The 17000-nt window shown below is 31.6% G+C and overlaps 1 protein-coding gene across 1 annotated transcript in view; it reads right to left on the bottom strand.

Annotated features, from left to right (window-relative positions):
* Positions 1-17000, bottom strand: part of ITPR2 (inositol 1,4,5-trisphosphate receptor type 2) — a 482746-nt gene that overhangs the window by 246776 nt on the left and 218970 nt on the right. Inside the window, exons 27-32 of the mRNA XM_074195308.1 lie at positions 14517-14606; positions 14280-14405; positions 12531-12653; positions 10058-10258; positions 6671-6922; positions 3621-3746 (exon numbers count right to left, since the gene is read on the bottom strand). Coding sequence (XP_074051409.1) covers positions 3621-3746; positions 6671-6922; positions 10058-10258; positions 12531-12653; positions 14280-14405; positions 14517-14606 — 918 coding nt within the window. The remainder of the gene's footprint in view (positions 1-3620; positions 3747-6670; positions 6923-10057; positions 10259-12530; positions 12654-14279; positions 14406-14516; positions 14607-17000) is intronic.

Genomic DNA, 17000 nt, shown 5'->3' with positions numbered 1-17000 from the left:
AGTGAAATCAATAGATCTTACAGGAACATATTTAACTCACTCATTGATGGGTTGTTTCATTTGAGCATTACTTTATTGCTGCTAGCCTAAGTGTTAATTCAGACCATGCAATCAGACTGTAAGGTACAGTGACAGGGTCTGTCTGTCTCAGATCCAGGAAGACTTGATTTAAGTCCTTGCTATGACACAGTGATTGTGTGCCCACAAGTAAATTGCTGAAGCTCTCAGTGCTCTGGGAACTTTCTGTGACTGTTTTAGATGATGATGATCTGCAATGATAGAGTGAGTATGATAGATGATATGATAGATGACTAACCCAATTTAATAAGCTTTCAACTTTCTACAGAGTTTAAGTTACAGTAATGAATATATCTATCTTCCAGCTTTCATATGGAGGCTTTTATATACAAAGATTTTAAAAATCTGCATACTGTCATTTATTTAAACTGTTTATTCAATAATATATATATGTGTGTGTGTGTGTGTGTGTGTGTGTGTGTGTGTGTGTGTGTGTGTGAAAATTTGAGTTATACTCTTCAAGAGAACTTTTTCAGGGTCTCTGATTAAAGTCAAACATTAAGGAGACACTATAATAAATTGAGATTGCTTTTCTTTCTCTACCACAGAAGAGAGGAAGTGAAAATTTTGTCTGTATCCTCATGCTGCCAATTCAAACTCCATTAATTTCTACTTTTGAAACTCTATCAGTGGTGAATTCACTATTCTCAAAATGTCATAATATAAGACATCAGATAATACATTTTATTAAGTTAAACAATAATTACATTTTTAGTTTATCAAAATAACTAAAATGAAGATGCCTTAAATATTTATCAGAACAAGACAAAGAATGGTAATTTGGAACAATAAGTGGCAAATATCAAATAGAAGATTCCAAGAAAAATCTTTAGTTGTGTGTCCTATTTTCTGAGTAGAAATCTTTTTACAATTTATTTTCCAATTCATACCAATGACTCACTCTGCAAATCACTCTGTAATCTGTTTAATATCTTCTTGCAAATCAAGAGCACAGTCATTAGGATGTATCAGTTCCATATTTCTGCCTCAAGGGTCTTTTAGGATTTTTATAGTTAGTTAAATAGAAACACCTCTATGAAGGCAATGAAGTGTTTTGGGGGCTACATATTGGATTCGTTTCTATTTATTTTACTTTATATAATGGGAGTCAATATTCCTCAGGACAATTAAAAGTTACTTCATTATTAAACAAAATAGATTGAATAAAACTCCAATTTTTTAAGTATTTTATGGAACTCACATACTAATAACAAAACTATAAATAATGGTAAAAATCTAAGTGGAATGGCATTATTGACACTCAATTAAATTCTGCAAATCTTTTTAAGTACTTACTATGGGAAAGACATTGCATTAAGCACAGGGAATGACATGAAAATAACTGGGATTAACAACATAATTCACATTTAACAGTGAGTTATAGTGCACATGAATAAATAAGATGCTAAGGAAGATATAAAAAGTTTAAGACAAAAATCTTAGTAAAGTTATATGGAAAATCTGAAGAAAGAGAATTACATCCTGGGAAGGAAGAAAAGGTAAATGATTTCTTGAAGGAAACAATATCTAAGTTAGGTCCTGAAAAGAAAATATTCAACAGAAATTCTAGACATGAAAATAAGCAAAAGTACAGAAATAAGACAAGGTCAGAAAAAATGGGCAATAAAGGCTATGCAAAAAAGAATAAGAAATTTTTTTGAATTATGCCCCAAAATATATTAAAGACTTTGAGAGTGGACAGCTAGGGGGCACAGTGGATAAAGCACTGGTCTTGAAATTAGGAAAGTTCTTTCCTGAGTTCAAATGTGGCCTCAGACACTTAATAGCTATGTGACCCTGGGAAAGTCATTTAAACATTGGCATCAGTTTTCTCATCTATCAAATGAACTGGAGAAGGAAATGGCAAACCACTCCAGTATCTTTGCCAAGAAAAATCTCAGATGAGATCCCAAAGAGATGGACATGACTGAAATGACCAAACACAATACCCTTTGACAGAGTAATAATGCTACTAGGGTATGTCTGTATTTGAAAAGATATCAAAAAAATGAAAATAACAAATATGTAAAAAAAAATTTATAGCATCTCTATCTGTGTTGGTAAAGAATTGGAAATTGATAAGATAGTCATCAATTAAGGCACAGTTGAACAAGGTAACATATATTAATGTGATAGAATATTATTGTGTTGAAAGAAATTATAAAGGGGATGATTTCAGAGAAACCTTTAAATACTTTTATGAACTGATGCAAAGTGAAGTGAGCAAAAGCAGAAAAAAATATATAATAATAATCAACATTTTAAAGACAAACAACTTTGAAAGATTTTGGAACTCTGATCAACATAATGACCCACCACAATTCCAGAAGATTCATGATGAAACACTCCATCCACCTCCAGATAGAGAGATAGATTCAAAGTGCAATTTGGACATTGCTGTTGTTACACATGACCAATGAAGGAATTTCTTTTGTTTTACTGAAATTTGTTTTTCTTGCTTTCTCAATGGAGGAAATAGGAAAGACTATGGGAAAGAAAGAAAGTGTACTTTCATTTTTTAAAAATACAATTTTTTTTTAATGACTGAGAACAAGATCAGGGATAATTGGTAGGATGGTCATGTCATGTATAGAGTAGGAAAAGCTATGATGAGGGTTAAGTTTTATAAAGATTAAACTTAGCAAAGTAGAAAAAGTTAATAAGAAAGTTCAAATAAGGATTCTTCCATCTATACAATAAAGTAAGAGGCTAATTTAAGAAATATGCCAAAAGTGACAGAAGAGTGGTGGAACTGAATGAAACAGAAGTAGCTTCTACTGAGAGAAAATAGTTTCAAAATTCACAATATTAGTGGTAGAATAGTAAAAACCACCAAGTGATAATAAAGCTTCCAAAGTGAAAAGTCTCTCAGATGACTGAAATGTAGTGAAGGTAGAAGTCAAAGGAATTGGGAGGATAAACAAAATATGAACTACTGATACCACTCCTTAGGAAAGGATAAAATGATCTGAATATGCTAGGGAGAAATCTTTCCATGTTTAGCATTGATCAGATCTAGTCTTAACTATGGAATTTTTAAAAAGAGAAACAAAGAAAGAAGTGCCAGTCTGCACTATTATAAGAAGTTTGTTCATCCATTAATTTCTCTTTATCAATGAAATCACAGGTCTAGTTCCTATCCCTACAAATAGATTGAATAAAAATCATTGTAAATTAGAAAAAGAATATGTCCATTAGACCTTTTCTCCAATATATCTTAAATGATCATAAATACTATATATAAAAAATATCAAACATCCACATGAGAAATGGAAAATGTAAATAATCAACCAGATAATTTGCTGTAGTCTATTTTACAAATAGAATTGATTATACTTATCATTTTAAATTCAGATGATTAATGTTTTGTAGACATAATTTTAAATTATAAAAGAATAAAAAATAACCATAACAATTATTAATTATTTTCATTTGTTCTTGGTGAAGCATAATTAAATGCTAATGCTTTTTAAAGATGGTTCAAATTCTATTGCTAGTTCAATTATCTTAATTAAATTTCAAAAATTTGTCAGAATACTTACCCTTGCCATATCAACAAGAAAATTCTCAAATAATTTCCAAATGTGGTTACTAGTATAGATTTCTTTCATTTCCACTTCAGTATCCACATAACAGTGATTAACAAAATTCACATATGCGATCTTAACCTGTAGATGTATCAAATAAACACAGTCAATAAGTTGTCCTTTTCTTACTCATAGTCAAAAAAATAATGTAACAGAAGGGCAATTAAATGTTCTTACATATTCAGTAATTGTTTCTCAAACATATTTCAACAATTGTTTCTCAGAAGAAATACATTTTGAAAAAAGGGGGTTGTTTTTATTATTTGAAAAGATAACAAATGCGACAAATACATTTAAGCTATTGTCAAAAAGCATCAGAGGCATGAGTCTAAAAGTGTTTTCAACATATCTCAAGTCTTTATGGAATAGAAGGCAGTATTTCAAGCCCTCAGTGTCTACTCAACTTTTACAGTGATAATGTTATATTTTTCAAGGTATCTACACAAGAGAATTGAGAAACAAAGTCTCTTCTCTAGAGGGGATTAGGCTACTGAAATCATTATACTTTTTTTCCACATACACTTTTTAAATTGCATGACCATGTTCTGAATCAACCTATTCTGGCCCACCAGCTGGCTTACTACATGACTAACACAGACAGCAACTATACTTTTTCCAGGAATCGAATAAATACTTTAAAGTTCATTCCTACACAAGGCTGCTAAAATTGCTACTAGTAATTTTGAATTATCAAAATTGGAAAAAATTTAGTTTTATGTTGTAGATACTATATAAGATGGTAATTTGCTTACCACATATTTGCTATGATAGTAGTATATTAAAATGCCTAAATCAATTTTTGGTCTCATATATGCAGACCTTCCTTTTTAAAAGTCCAAATTACAACCCAGTTATACCTGCCCAATTCTCTGTGAATCTTTTCCATGCTTCACTTTAAGAAATCCACAGAAAGTTCTGAATGATTTCCTGGCTCTTCCTCCTGAAACCAAGAAGGGTAGCACTGTAGTGCCCTCAGGCTATCCATAGCTTATGTCACTTTGGCATTTCTTTGATTTTTCTATAGTTTTTATTCATGGTTCCTTATTTATTATATGTTATAACCTGAATTAACTATAATCTTTCATTAATCCACTTCTGCAAATGATAGGAGTCTATTCTAATATTATAAAAATGATCTTATTTTAAAATAGTCCTATATTTCTATCTGACAAGTATGGTAGATGACTTTAGTGGTTATAAGGATTTTTTTGTTCTCCTTAGTTTACTAATTGATCACAGGATTACTGTGCTTAGAAATATTTAAAAAAAGGAAATGATTTCAATATATACTTTGGAAACTTTCAGATTAATGCCACTGGTCTAGCAAATGAGCAGCTTTGATGAACACATAATGAAGTCATTGTCTATCTACACTGTCATTAGTCAAATCAAAATTATAGAGTATTGACAATAAAACTCTAAGAGAAGATAAAAATAGTTGGATAGCAACTAATTATTCCATATTTTTAGAGATATATCAGTGCCATAAAACAAAATATGATGATAATAGTGAGCATATATTACATATATATGTATATATATGTATATATATATGTATATATGTATATATATATGTGTACTTTGCTATGTGATTCTACTATAATATGATGTTATTAGGTATTTATTGAGTAACTGCTATGTTCTCAGAACTCCAAGAAAAGGAAAATAAAACTGTCAGAGATGGAAGTTCATTTATAAGATACGTGGGAAACTAATATTTAAATTCAAGGAATAATTATCAGCAAATACTCATAAAATATAAATTTCCCTTAGGAAATTAGTCTACCTGCAGGTTAAAAAAAAAGAAATTCTTTTTTTTTCCTTTTCCCATGATGATAAACTTTTTTTGTTTCCATCACTAGTTTAATCTTGAAGTTCTCAATAATGTGTCCACTTATTCCTAGCTTTCATTCTCTTTCCTCCTTTTTAATCTCATGAACAACCAGTGGGAAAAAAAATACTCATAATGGGATCAACACTGAGTTTGTCATTCTAAGGAAATGGAAAAATGACATGGTACTATCTCATAAGGAGTTATCTTGTTGGGAAAATGACTATTATAAAATTATCAAAGACTATATAATAGTCTATAATGATAAACTAAATTATGTGTAATAGATTATATATGTTATATTTCAGAGAATATCAATTAAGACTAGAATTTTATGGAAGAGATAGAGTTGAGCTGAGACTTAAAATATATAGAAGATATTCTAATCAGTATTAGATTAAAAAAAAGCCAAAACTTAAAATTTAAAAGTTGACTTCAGAAAAAAACAAAAAAATCTGTTTGTCACTTTAATTACCACAAGGTTGGACATGGGGGTGATAATTTTTTTTTGTCCACAACTCAAAACACTATACTAATGAGTGGAAGGATAAAGATCTCTATTAGCAGAAGGAATGACCTCACTGATTTAAATCACAACTTTTCTAATATATGGTCCTTAAAGTTAAAGTTACATAACCCATATATACATATATATATATGAACAAAGATAAAAATATTCAAAAGAATAGCACAAATTCATTCTGCTTGTAGAATAATTTTTGAAATCTATTTACACAGTTTAAAACTCTCTAAGACTTTTAAACTCGGATGCCATATCATAAATATTGGATTTTTTTATATGATGACAAGAAATGACATGCACATAATAGCATCTATTTTGTGTTTCTTAAGTTTTAATTCTACAAAAAAAATGTGGGTTTAATAAGTGCAGAATTTCTGCCCATGTTGTATTAAATAACCTTTAAAAATGAATAGACTTAATAGCATAATGTTTAAAAGTATAGTCACTATTACACATATCCATCATGACTAACTATAGTACTGAATAGAAACTTTTTGAAATGATCTTTAATCATGTCACTATAGAAAAAGCACAATATAGTTAAGAACCAATGTCCTGAGTGACTTTATTCTTCTAAAAATATTCATATATCTTCTAAAAGTATTATTTTATTAATAATAATTCATAAATATTCTTCATAATAATGCTTACCTCAGGAATGCAGTCATCATGGGCTACTACTCTCACTATATCATCCAGAGGCAAAAGAGAATTGCACTTGATTTCAGTATATACATTTTTTCCCTCAGTACAGGCTGCCAACAATTCCACAAGTGTTACATGGTAGGCCAAGGGTCCACTATCATCTCCTCGGTCTCTCTCAGAACACATCATTTGAAGAAGGATGGGAAATGATGCTCTATCATTGTAAAATATCAGTACATCTTCACCTCCATTTATTAGCTGAAATAAAAAGAAAGTCCACTTAGCTGCATATGCATTCAATCATGTATTTACTTTTTTAATAACTTGATATTCTCTGAAGTAGGCAAAACTATTTGAAGCAAACATAGGTACCATCATATAAGTTTTAATGAACTAGAAAACAAATATAAAGACAAATGTTATGAAAAAATACATTCTCATGCAAAATAATAATGCAAATTCAATTGAAAACAAGAAAATCATTAACCAATAAATAAAACTAGGAATTGATTTTATTTTAAAAAGCAATAAGATAAACTATTGGTTAATTTTATTTTTAAAAAAGAAAGAGGAAAACCAAATTATCAGGATCAAAAATGAAAAGGATGACTTCACCACCAATGAAGTGGAAAGTAAAGTAATAAAGGAGCTATTTTGCCCAATTGAATGCCAATATAAGTCTGACACTAAGTGAAATGGATGAAATTTTCAAAGATATAAATTTCCTAAATTAACAGAAGAGGAAATAGAATACAAAATAACTGCATCTTAAAAAAAGAAATTGAACTCCCTAAGGAAAAAATCACCTGGGAATTCTACCAACATTTAAAGAATAATTCACTCCAACATATAAACCATTTGGGAAAATAGGCAAAGAAGGGATTTCTATCAAATTCCTTTTATGACACAAATAATGGTGCTAATACCTATAGAAGGAAGAGCCAAAACAGAGAAAATTATAGACCAATTTCCTAATGAATATGATGTAAAAAATTTTAAAATAAAATATTAGCAAGGAGAGTATAGCAATATATCACAAGGATCATGCTCTATGACCAGAAGAGATTTATACCAGGAATGTAGGGTTGGTTCAATATCAGGAAAACTATCAGCATAATTGACCATATAAATATAAAAACCAATAGACATCATATGATTTTCTCAATAGATGCAAAAAAGCTTTTAACAAAATATAATACCCATTCCGATTTAAAAAAAACTAGAAAACATAAGAAGAAATGGAACTTTCCTTAAAATAAGAAGTATTATCTATCTAAAAATATCAGCAAGCATTATCTGTAATAGGAATAAACTAGAAGTGCCCAATAAGATCAGGGGTAAAGTAAGGAAATTCATTATCACTACCATTATTTAATATTGTACTAGAAATATTAGCTATAGATATAGCAAAAAGAAAAGGAAATTGAAGAAATTAGAATACACAATAAGGAAAGATCTTTGAAATCTGAAAAATGCTCCACAATCACTCTTAATTAGAGAAATGTAAATGAAAACATCTCTGATATACCACCTCAAACCTTTTAGATTAGATAATATGACAGAAAAGGAAAATAAATACTGAAGGAGATGGAGAAAGTTGAGACATTAATGCACTATTGGTAGAATTGTGAACTGATCAACTATTTTGGAGAGCAATTTGGAACTATGACCAGAGGGCTATCAAAGCAAGCATATCCTTTGATCCAAAAATACCACAATTAGGTCTGTATCCCAAAGAGATTTTTTTAAGAAAGAGAAAAGGATTTATTTGTATAAAAATTTTTATATCAGCTCTTTTTATAGAGGCGAAAAATTAGAAATTAAGGGAATGATCAATAATTAAGGAATAGCTGAATAAAGTATAGTATATGATTGCAATGGAATATTACTATGCTACAAAAAATGATGAGCAGGTGGACTTATATGAACTTATGCAAAGTGAAGAAAGCAGAACCAGGAGAAATTTGAACAAAGTAACATGATGATCCACTGTGAATGACTTGGCTATTCGAGCAATATCCAAGATAATTCCAAAGAACTCAAGTTGAAAAATGTTATCTACCTCCAAAGAACTGATGGCATCTGAATGCAGATTGAAGCATATTAGTTTTCACTTGCATATTTCTTTGTGTGTGTGTTATCCCTATGGGTCTGTGTCTTCTTTCACAACATAACCAATATGGCAATATGTTTTGTATGACTGAAAGTGTATAATCTATATCAAATTACTTACATTCTCAGGGATTAGGGTGGGGAGGAGAGAGAAAATTTGAAACTCAAAAGTTAGTATTAAATATTTTTAAAAATCTTATATGTAACTTGGGGGGGAGGGGAATATTTTTTTAAAAGTTGACTACTGAGAGGCAGCTAGGTGACACAGCCCTGGAATCAGGAGGACCTGAGTTCAAATTTGATCTCACATTACCTCACTGTGTGACCTTGGGCAAGTCACTTAACCCCATTGTCTTGCAGAAAAACAAAAAGTTGACTACTGATTAAAGTGTCTCACTTGTCAGCCCTGGAATGCAGCTTGAATCTGGCTCAGTGTATAGTACAGGCCAAAAATTTTTTTAGTATAGATGAAAAGGAAAAATTTCAGTGAATAATTATCATTTATCACAGTTTAACCCTTGATTTTAACAAGTATCTTTGAAGAGCATGAAGAAAAAAAACTAGTATATAACTCTTAAATTATTGATGGCATTTAATTTGCCTGATTCATATTTTTTTAAATTATATCTTTTTACAACCAACACTAAACAAAAACTATTTTTTCCAAGGGAAGAATTATAATACTTGAAAAATTAGGGAAAAAAACAGTTCAAAGTATGATACTGTTTTTATTGCCATCAATGAAAAAACTACACTAAAGAAATTGTTTGGACTTCTAATCTAGCCCCCTAAAGATTTACAGTGTTTTACAATATAAAAAATGTAATGAACAAAGAACAATCACTTTCATAGAATGTAGAAAACCAATCTAAAACATATTATCCTACATGGTTGTTGCTGTTTATTTTTTTTGTTTTGGAAGCAGATCATGACATCCTATATTAAATTTTTTTGTTTGTTTGTTTTTTGTTTTGTTTTTTAGGTTTTTGCAAGGCAAATGGGGTTAAGTGGCTTGCCCAAGGCCACACAGCTAGGTAATTAGTAAGTTTCTGAGACCGGATTTGAACCCAGGTACTCCTGACTCCAAGGCCGGTGCTTTATCCACTATGTCACCTAGCTGCCCCAATCCTACATTAAATTAATGGCAAATACATATCATAATGTATTTGCCATTTTGAGATAATTCTATTTTATGTCAATGGAACAATATTTTCCTGTGTTATCAAATTCAACACATTAAAGATTGTATAAAGCTGACTAACTATAAATAGTGAAACATACCTCAGTCATTACCATATCCTGGCATTTTTTTACATATTTGCCATCTGCTTTTACAATCGTTTGCAAAAACCTTAGGTATTCGACATGACGACCATGTGTCTCAATAGAATGTACAAAGTGCTGCACAACTCTCTCACTAATCTCATTGCACAGATGGTAATTGTTCATGAAGATGTGTCGCATTGTTTCTGCTTCAAGAAGCTAAAAGGCAAGAAAAAAGGACTAGTAATTCTGACATGATGATAAACATAACATGCATTTATATGGTGCTAGACTTCCATCATCTCATTGAATCCTCATGATCATTCCCATTTTATATATAAGCTCTTTTGATGAGCTGAAATTCAAGTTCACAGAACCTTTTGAAGTGACAGAGCTAGCACTCAAAATTATTTCATTTAACAGTGGGATCCTTCTACTATACTGCTTCTCAGTCTTCATTTCTAAACTTACTCCTTTCCCTCTTTATGTGACCAATCTTTGTTACTTAATTGGACGGACTTGTGATCTCATCAATATGAATACTTTCTCCAACAGTCCAGTTCACTATTCATGCTCCTCCTACGCCAGGTTTCTACCTAAAGTTCTGAGGTCTTTCTTTTTTGCTGAAATTATACTGTATTGGTTCTGTTTAGCATACAGGCTAGACATTTATTAGCCTCTTCTCTCATCCTATGACTGGCCCACTTATTTCTCAGGTCATATATCAACTTAATGATCTCTTCTTCATTATGTCCACCAGGCCTATTTCCATTGTACTTTGAATAATCCATAATCATTTTTTTTAAATTGTGGCATCCCATGATTTGTAAAGGAACAACATTAGAGTTCAAAAGATGAGTTTTTGTCTTGGGGAAAAACTTGAGGTCATTAAACATGCTGATCAGTTTCTCAAATACTATTCAGTTCATCTCTTATTTCTATTTAATTCTCTATTCATTAACTGCCTACAGTTTCTATCACAGACACACACACACACACACACACACACACACACACACACACACACGTATATATGAATATATGTGTGTATATACACATTCACATTCCCAGACTAATTCTAAAAGTTATCCACTCACATATTTATCATAGTTTGAACAATAGGACCTCATCGATTTTTTGTTTTTCTCATATGAGTAGTTAGGTCAAGCTATTTTGACTAATTTTAAGTTTTACTTAGGTGAATCTAAGCCTTGAAACAATCAGCAAAATGTCTTCCATAAACAAGAGCATCTGGAGTACCTCACCATCTATATGGAGCCCCTCCTTCTAAACAGTGGTAAACACCTTTGGTGAGCATATCTCTTTGTTTTATGGTTGCTTGTTCTTTATACAAAATTACACTAATTTTCCAGGCAGGTCTGTACAATTCAACAAGATTGCTAGCCATAAAAGACTTGAATACATAAAGTAATTTGGAGGAAATAGCACTGCCTGACAGAAACAGCTGGTTTAACAACATAAAACTTGCAAGCTGACTACTCTATTATTGAGATTCATTTAGCTTCCTATATTACAAATTTAGTTTCTGTTTTCCTAATGGTCAGTGAACATACTTACAGATTAAATAAATCTGATATTACTTGTACCTCTTCTATATCAATTTTATTTATAGCAATCTGGGGCAAATTTTTTATTATGGCATAACCTTTTATAGAAGCAACAAATTCCGTACATATGAATGAGATTGCACATGGACAGGTAAAATTCATGCTATTTTTCTAATCTTTTACATTATCTCTTGCAACAATATGAATGGAGCTCACATTTAAAGTTGAGGGTTTACAGAAGACCTACAAAGTTAAGTCCAAATTGAGAGATGATAAAATTAATAGATTTAAAATAAAGGCAGGTAATGTTTTTTCTCTTATTCCTCTATGATTTTTTCCTTGAATGGTATTAAGTATTTCAGTGCTATTTCAAGAAGTATATTTTACTAATTCAAGTTGGACTTGAAATGAGGGAACTGAATTAAAACTGTGAATAAATACTAAATGATCTGAAATTATGATTCCAAATATATTAAGATTACATTATTTTGGGGCAGTTGGGTGGAGCACTGGATAGAGTACCAGCCCTAGAAATCACTTAACCCCATTGCCTTGCAAAAAAAAATTATATTATTTTACTACCTGAGATCAAATGACTAACCTTTTCTAGGTCTCATTAGTTTTTTGAGTCTAGACCAGTCTCAAACATATAGTTCTATATTCTGAAGGCTTTATAATCTTGAATATAGTGTAGCATGGTACAACAGAAAACAGATTGGAATTTTGATTCTGATTACTTACAGTCAGATATTGGTTCTGGAATTCACTATAATGCTAGCATGGTTATTTTATCTTTCCAGGTTTCAGTTTTTTCATATGTAAAATGAAGGGACTAGACTAGATGACCTCTAAAGTCCTCTGTGACTCTAAAGCCAATATCCTGAAAACACACTGTTACCTTCACTAGTTGTTAAACTACTTACACCAGGAGTTAAAAACAAATTGAGATGTTTGTGGAGAAGAACTTGATTCTGAGGATTTCCCCGACAGAAATTCTGAAGAAATGTATGGGCTAAATTCATCACTTCATTCATTTTTTCATCAGACTGTAGATTAAAAGGTTGAAATATAAGGAAATAAATAGTATTAATATATAAGGAATCAAATAAGGAAATATAATAAAGAAAGCAGTATTTAATTATATTTATAAACTATTCAATAATTAATCAAGCAATTAATCAACAATTATTTATTAAGTCCCCCAACTAAGTGCTATGGCTATAAATACAAAGAAAAGAAATAATCCCCTCTTGCATTGAGCTTATATTCTAATAGGGGAGGTAACAAGTACCTATAAAAATATAAATTGCATATTTATAAAGTTAGTAAGTACAAATATATGCAAAATAGTTAAAAGCAAGGAAGTTCATGGGATGAAGGCAACGCTGGAAGATCAGGGAAGGCTTCACGCAGATGATGCCTAAGCTACATCTTAAATTCCAGTGACTCCCTATCACATCTAGGATAAAATATGGAATCATCATGTGGCATTTAAAGCCCCATGAATTTCCCCCTACCTTTCTACTGTTCTTATACTTTATACCCACCCTCCCTATCCCATTCCCACACATAAACTTTTCAATCCAGAAACACTGGCCTCCTTGTTATTCCTCATACAAAACCCTCTATCTTCTGATTCTGGGCATTTTCACTGACTATCCCTCATAAACTGTCCTTCTTTATCCATACCTCCTAACTACCTGTGCTGTTATTGTTCAGTCATTTTTCAGTTGTGTCCAACTCTTTGAGACACCATTGGGGGTTATCTTAGCAAAGTTACCAGAGTGGTTCATCATTTCCTTCTCCAGTTCAATTTACAGATGAGGAAATTGAAGCAAGTAGGGCAAAGTGATTTGCCCAAGGTCACACAGCTGTATGTGTTAGACCCTAAATTTGAATTCACAAAGAGGAGTCTTCCTGACTCCAGGACTGGTACTATAATCTACTGCATCATCTAAGCTATGAAAATTCATAGCTTAGTAGAAGGCGTTCTTCTACTAAGCTATGAAAATTCATGGAAACTGAAAAATAGGAAGTTAACTGACATTAAATGATTCACCCAAGGTGACAAAGCTATTAAGTTCCAGAGGTGGGAATTTAATTCATGTCTTCCTAACTCCAAACCTTGCAGCTATACACTACTCTGTCTCAAATTAATCTAAAAATCAATAAGCAGGGGCAACTAGGTGACAGTGTATGGAGCACCGGCCCTGGAGTTAGGAGTACCTGAGTTCAAGTCCAGCCTCAATCACTTAATAATTACCTAGCTGTGTGGAGTTGGGCAAGCCACTTAACCCCATTTGCCTGGCAAAAAAAAAAAATCAATAAGTAGGGGTGGCTAGGTGGCACATTGCCTTGCAAAAAAAAAACCTAAAAAATCAATAAGTAACAACAATTCAACAGTAGAAACTAAGAAAATTTTAAAGCAAAAGGCATTAGAGGAGTGAGAAATACTATAGTTGACATTATAAGAGATTGTTTCATATGTCAATCCTTTTACATTACTTTATTCAGACTTAAAATGGCATCCAGGATAAACATGGGCTAATTTTTTTATTTTCTTTTAGAAATGTTTTCACCATAATGTTTTAGCTTAATTATCATGTGATCCCTTTGGGAGTAAGACATACAAACATGCTCATACATGTTGCTATAAATAACTAAAAACTAACCTTTTCATAGGGTATCTGTAGAAGGTCCAGCACCACTGAATGAGCCCCCATATTTTTAAGCAAACGTTGATGCTGATTCCGACACTTTTTATTCTGCACACAGAGTTTACTTAATCTGATTAAAATCTAGGACAAAAGAAAACAATAAATAAAATGAAAATCAAAAATACAAATGAGAACTGTGAGCTCTTACCAAAATGTGATAACCAATGTGGAAAATACTTCATATCTACAAACCTCCTTTACAATCTTGTAATTGTTGCTCTTATTACTGTCAATCTGAGGTTTCTTGGTCCCATCTTGCACTGGACTTAAAATATTTGATTCCTAGAATAAACAAAAAATAAATATTTTTCAACGAAATGTTCAAGATTCATGATAACTTGTGCTTCTCTTTTACTTCATTCAGCGCATACACACACACACACTGCTCTGGCTTAATCAAATTAGCACGCTTGAGTTCCCAAAAAAATTATAAAATTTCTACTGAGGAATAAAAAGAAAATATTATTCAAAGCATTATTAGCAAACTTCTTTATGCTACTGATAAGTGCATAATTGTTTTTCAAACTATGAATGAATTAAGATCTACCAAAATTTTTAAGCCAATTAAAAATGTTGAGGTGGGTTTCAAATTTTTTCTTAATCTGATGCAAAACAAAATAGAAACAGAGTAAAGAAGCACGTAGAAATAATTCAAAAAGTCCAAGAAAGGAGAAAACTACAACTTAACCTAAGGATTCTGTCATGTTGCCATGACACCCTAAAGTATCATGACTTCCAAAGAAATAGCAACAACATTTATAGAACATCAAAAATATAGAAGAATATTTTTAAATGCTATAGGCTTAAAAATATAGAAATCTTCAAATTTTAATTATTTAAAAATACTAAAAATTAAATGAATAATTAAAAAAGTAATGATAGACACAAAAAATAAGAGCATCATACCTATTTCAAATGTCAAAAGGTTTACTTTAAAACAATTAAGAAAGAATATAAACCCAGAACTAGAAGTCTTAGGCTTTTAGTGTCATCTCTGCTGCTAACCACATGACCTTGAACAAGTCACAATCCTGCATTTCACATGAGTTGGGCATTACCTCTGGCCCTTTGTAAAAGGAATTCATGACCCAGCACCACCTTTGAATAACAAAGCATTATGGATTTAAAGAATACTGTATATTAAAAAAAACTAAATAAAAGAATGTATGACAGACCAAAATGTACTAAGCAGGACCTTTAAAACGTTTTGAGTCCATGACTAGAGATTCAGTTAAATTAATCTACTAAAGATTTGACTCAGATATTGTCTGTCAAAATTTTTTTCATCTAGAATTAGATACTCCTTCCCATCCCTTATCCTATACAAGAGTGGCATCAGGTTCAAATAGAAATGGGGCCAACTAATCTCCAACATAAGAATCCCCTCCCCCATTTCCCCATTGCCACATATTGATTTATTTTTAAATATAACACAACCTCTATTTTATTGCATTTTTAAGTTGTTAACCATTTTCCAATTACATTTTAATCTGGTTCTGGCCAGTGTTTCACAATTCTATTCTATATCATCGCTTTCGGCCCTTCTCTAGTATTGAAAACTTATTATTAGATAATTATACATTCTCCAAAACTCATTCTACGGTCTAGAAGAGATCAATGAAAATAGTTCTCCTTGGAAATCAAAAGATCATTGTTCTGGAGTCATAAATAAGGGACCTCAAAGGCCATCATGCCAAACCTCCACATTTTAAAGATAACAAACTGAGATATAGGCTGGACAAGGAATTTGACAAAGATCAAGTTAGAAAAACAAGAATTTCTGGCTTCCAAATCCAGCACTCTTTCTACTGTACTATGCTGGTTCCCTGTGGCTTCATGTTTATAAGAAACTAATTAAAACCATACATTTTCTCGAAACATTTCTCTGAGGCAATATAGTTCTTATTCCCCTCCTCCCACGTTTCCAGTCTAATAACACCTTACATTGTTTCTGCCCTACTCCCAACCCTCCACTACTCTATAATCCAAGTGACACTGGCAATGCTTGCTGATCTTCAAGCAAGACACTCCATCTCCCAGTTCCTAGCATTTTCCCCAATCCTATGAATATAAGGTTTTCCCTTCTCATCTCTGTCTCCTGACTTCTTTGCCTTCCTTCATGTTCCAGCTAAAATCCCACCTCCCACAAGAAGCCTTTCTTGAGCACCTCTAGCATTAGCTAATGGTACCTTCTATCTGTTGATTATCTCCAGTTTATCCCACATATGGCATATTTGTGTGCATAATTGTGTGCATGTTGTCCTCTATATCAGGCTGTGAGGGGGAATTTAGGGAATTTATTAATAAATATAACTATTGTTTTTTATATAAAAACTTTAACCCAAGTATTTCTTTCTCTAAGTATTATACATATTTGGAATTCCTAGAAAGGAATAAAGGATAAAGAAGAAAATAGTCATTTTTAATAATGAGTATTTTGACTCTTTACTAAGGACACTGAAAAATACTAAGCATTATACTCAGTCACAAGAGATTATGTAAAAAAAAAATCAAGAGTTTAAAAAACAGATGGGCAGAGCCAAGATGGGGACAAGAACAGGATGTGTCTTAGGCACTCTCATAAAACTTATAAGCTAAGGACTCTAACTAAATTTTCAAGAGACAGAACCCACAGAAGGACCCAGTGAAGCAGTTCTCCTACTACAGGTAACCTGG

The sequence above is a fragment of the Macrotis lagotis genome, chromosome 7 (assembly GCF_037893015.1).
Source record: "Macrotis lagotis isolate mMagLag1 chromosome 7, bilby.v1.9.chrom.fasta, whole genome shotgun sequence".
NCBI classification, from domain to species: Eukaryota; Metazoa; Chordata; class Mammalia; order Peramelemorphia; family Peramelidae; genus Macrotis; species Macrotis lagotis.
This window is presented reverse-complemented; position numbering and strand designations above follow the sequence as displayed.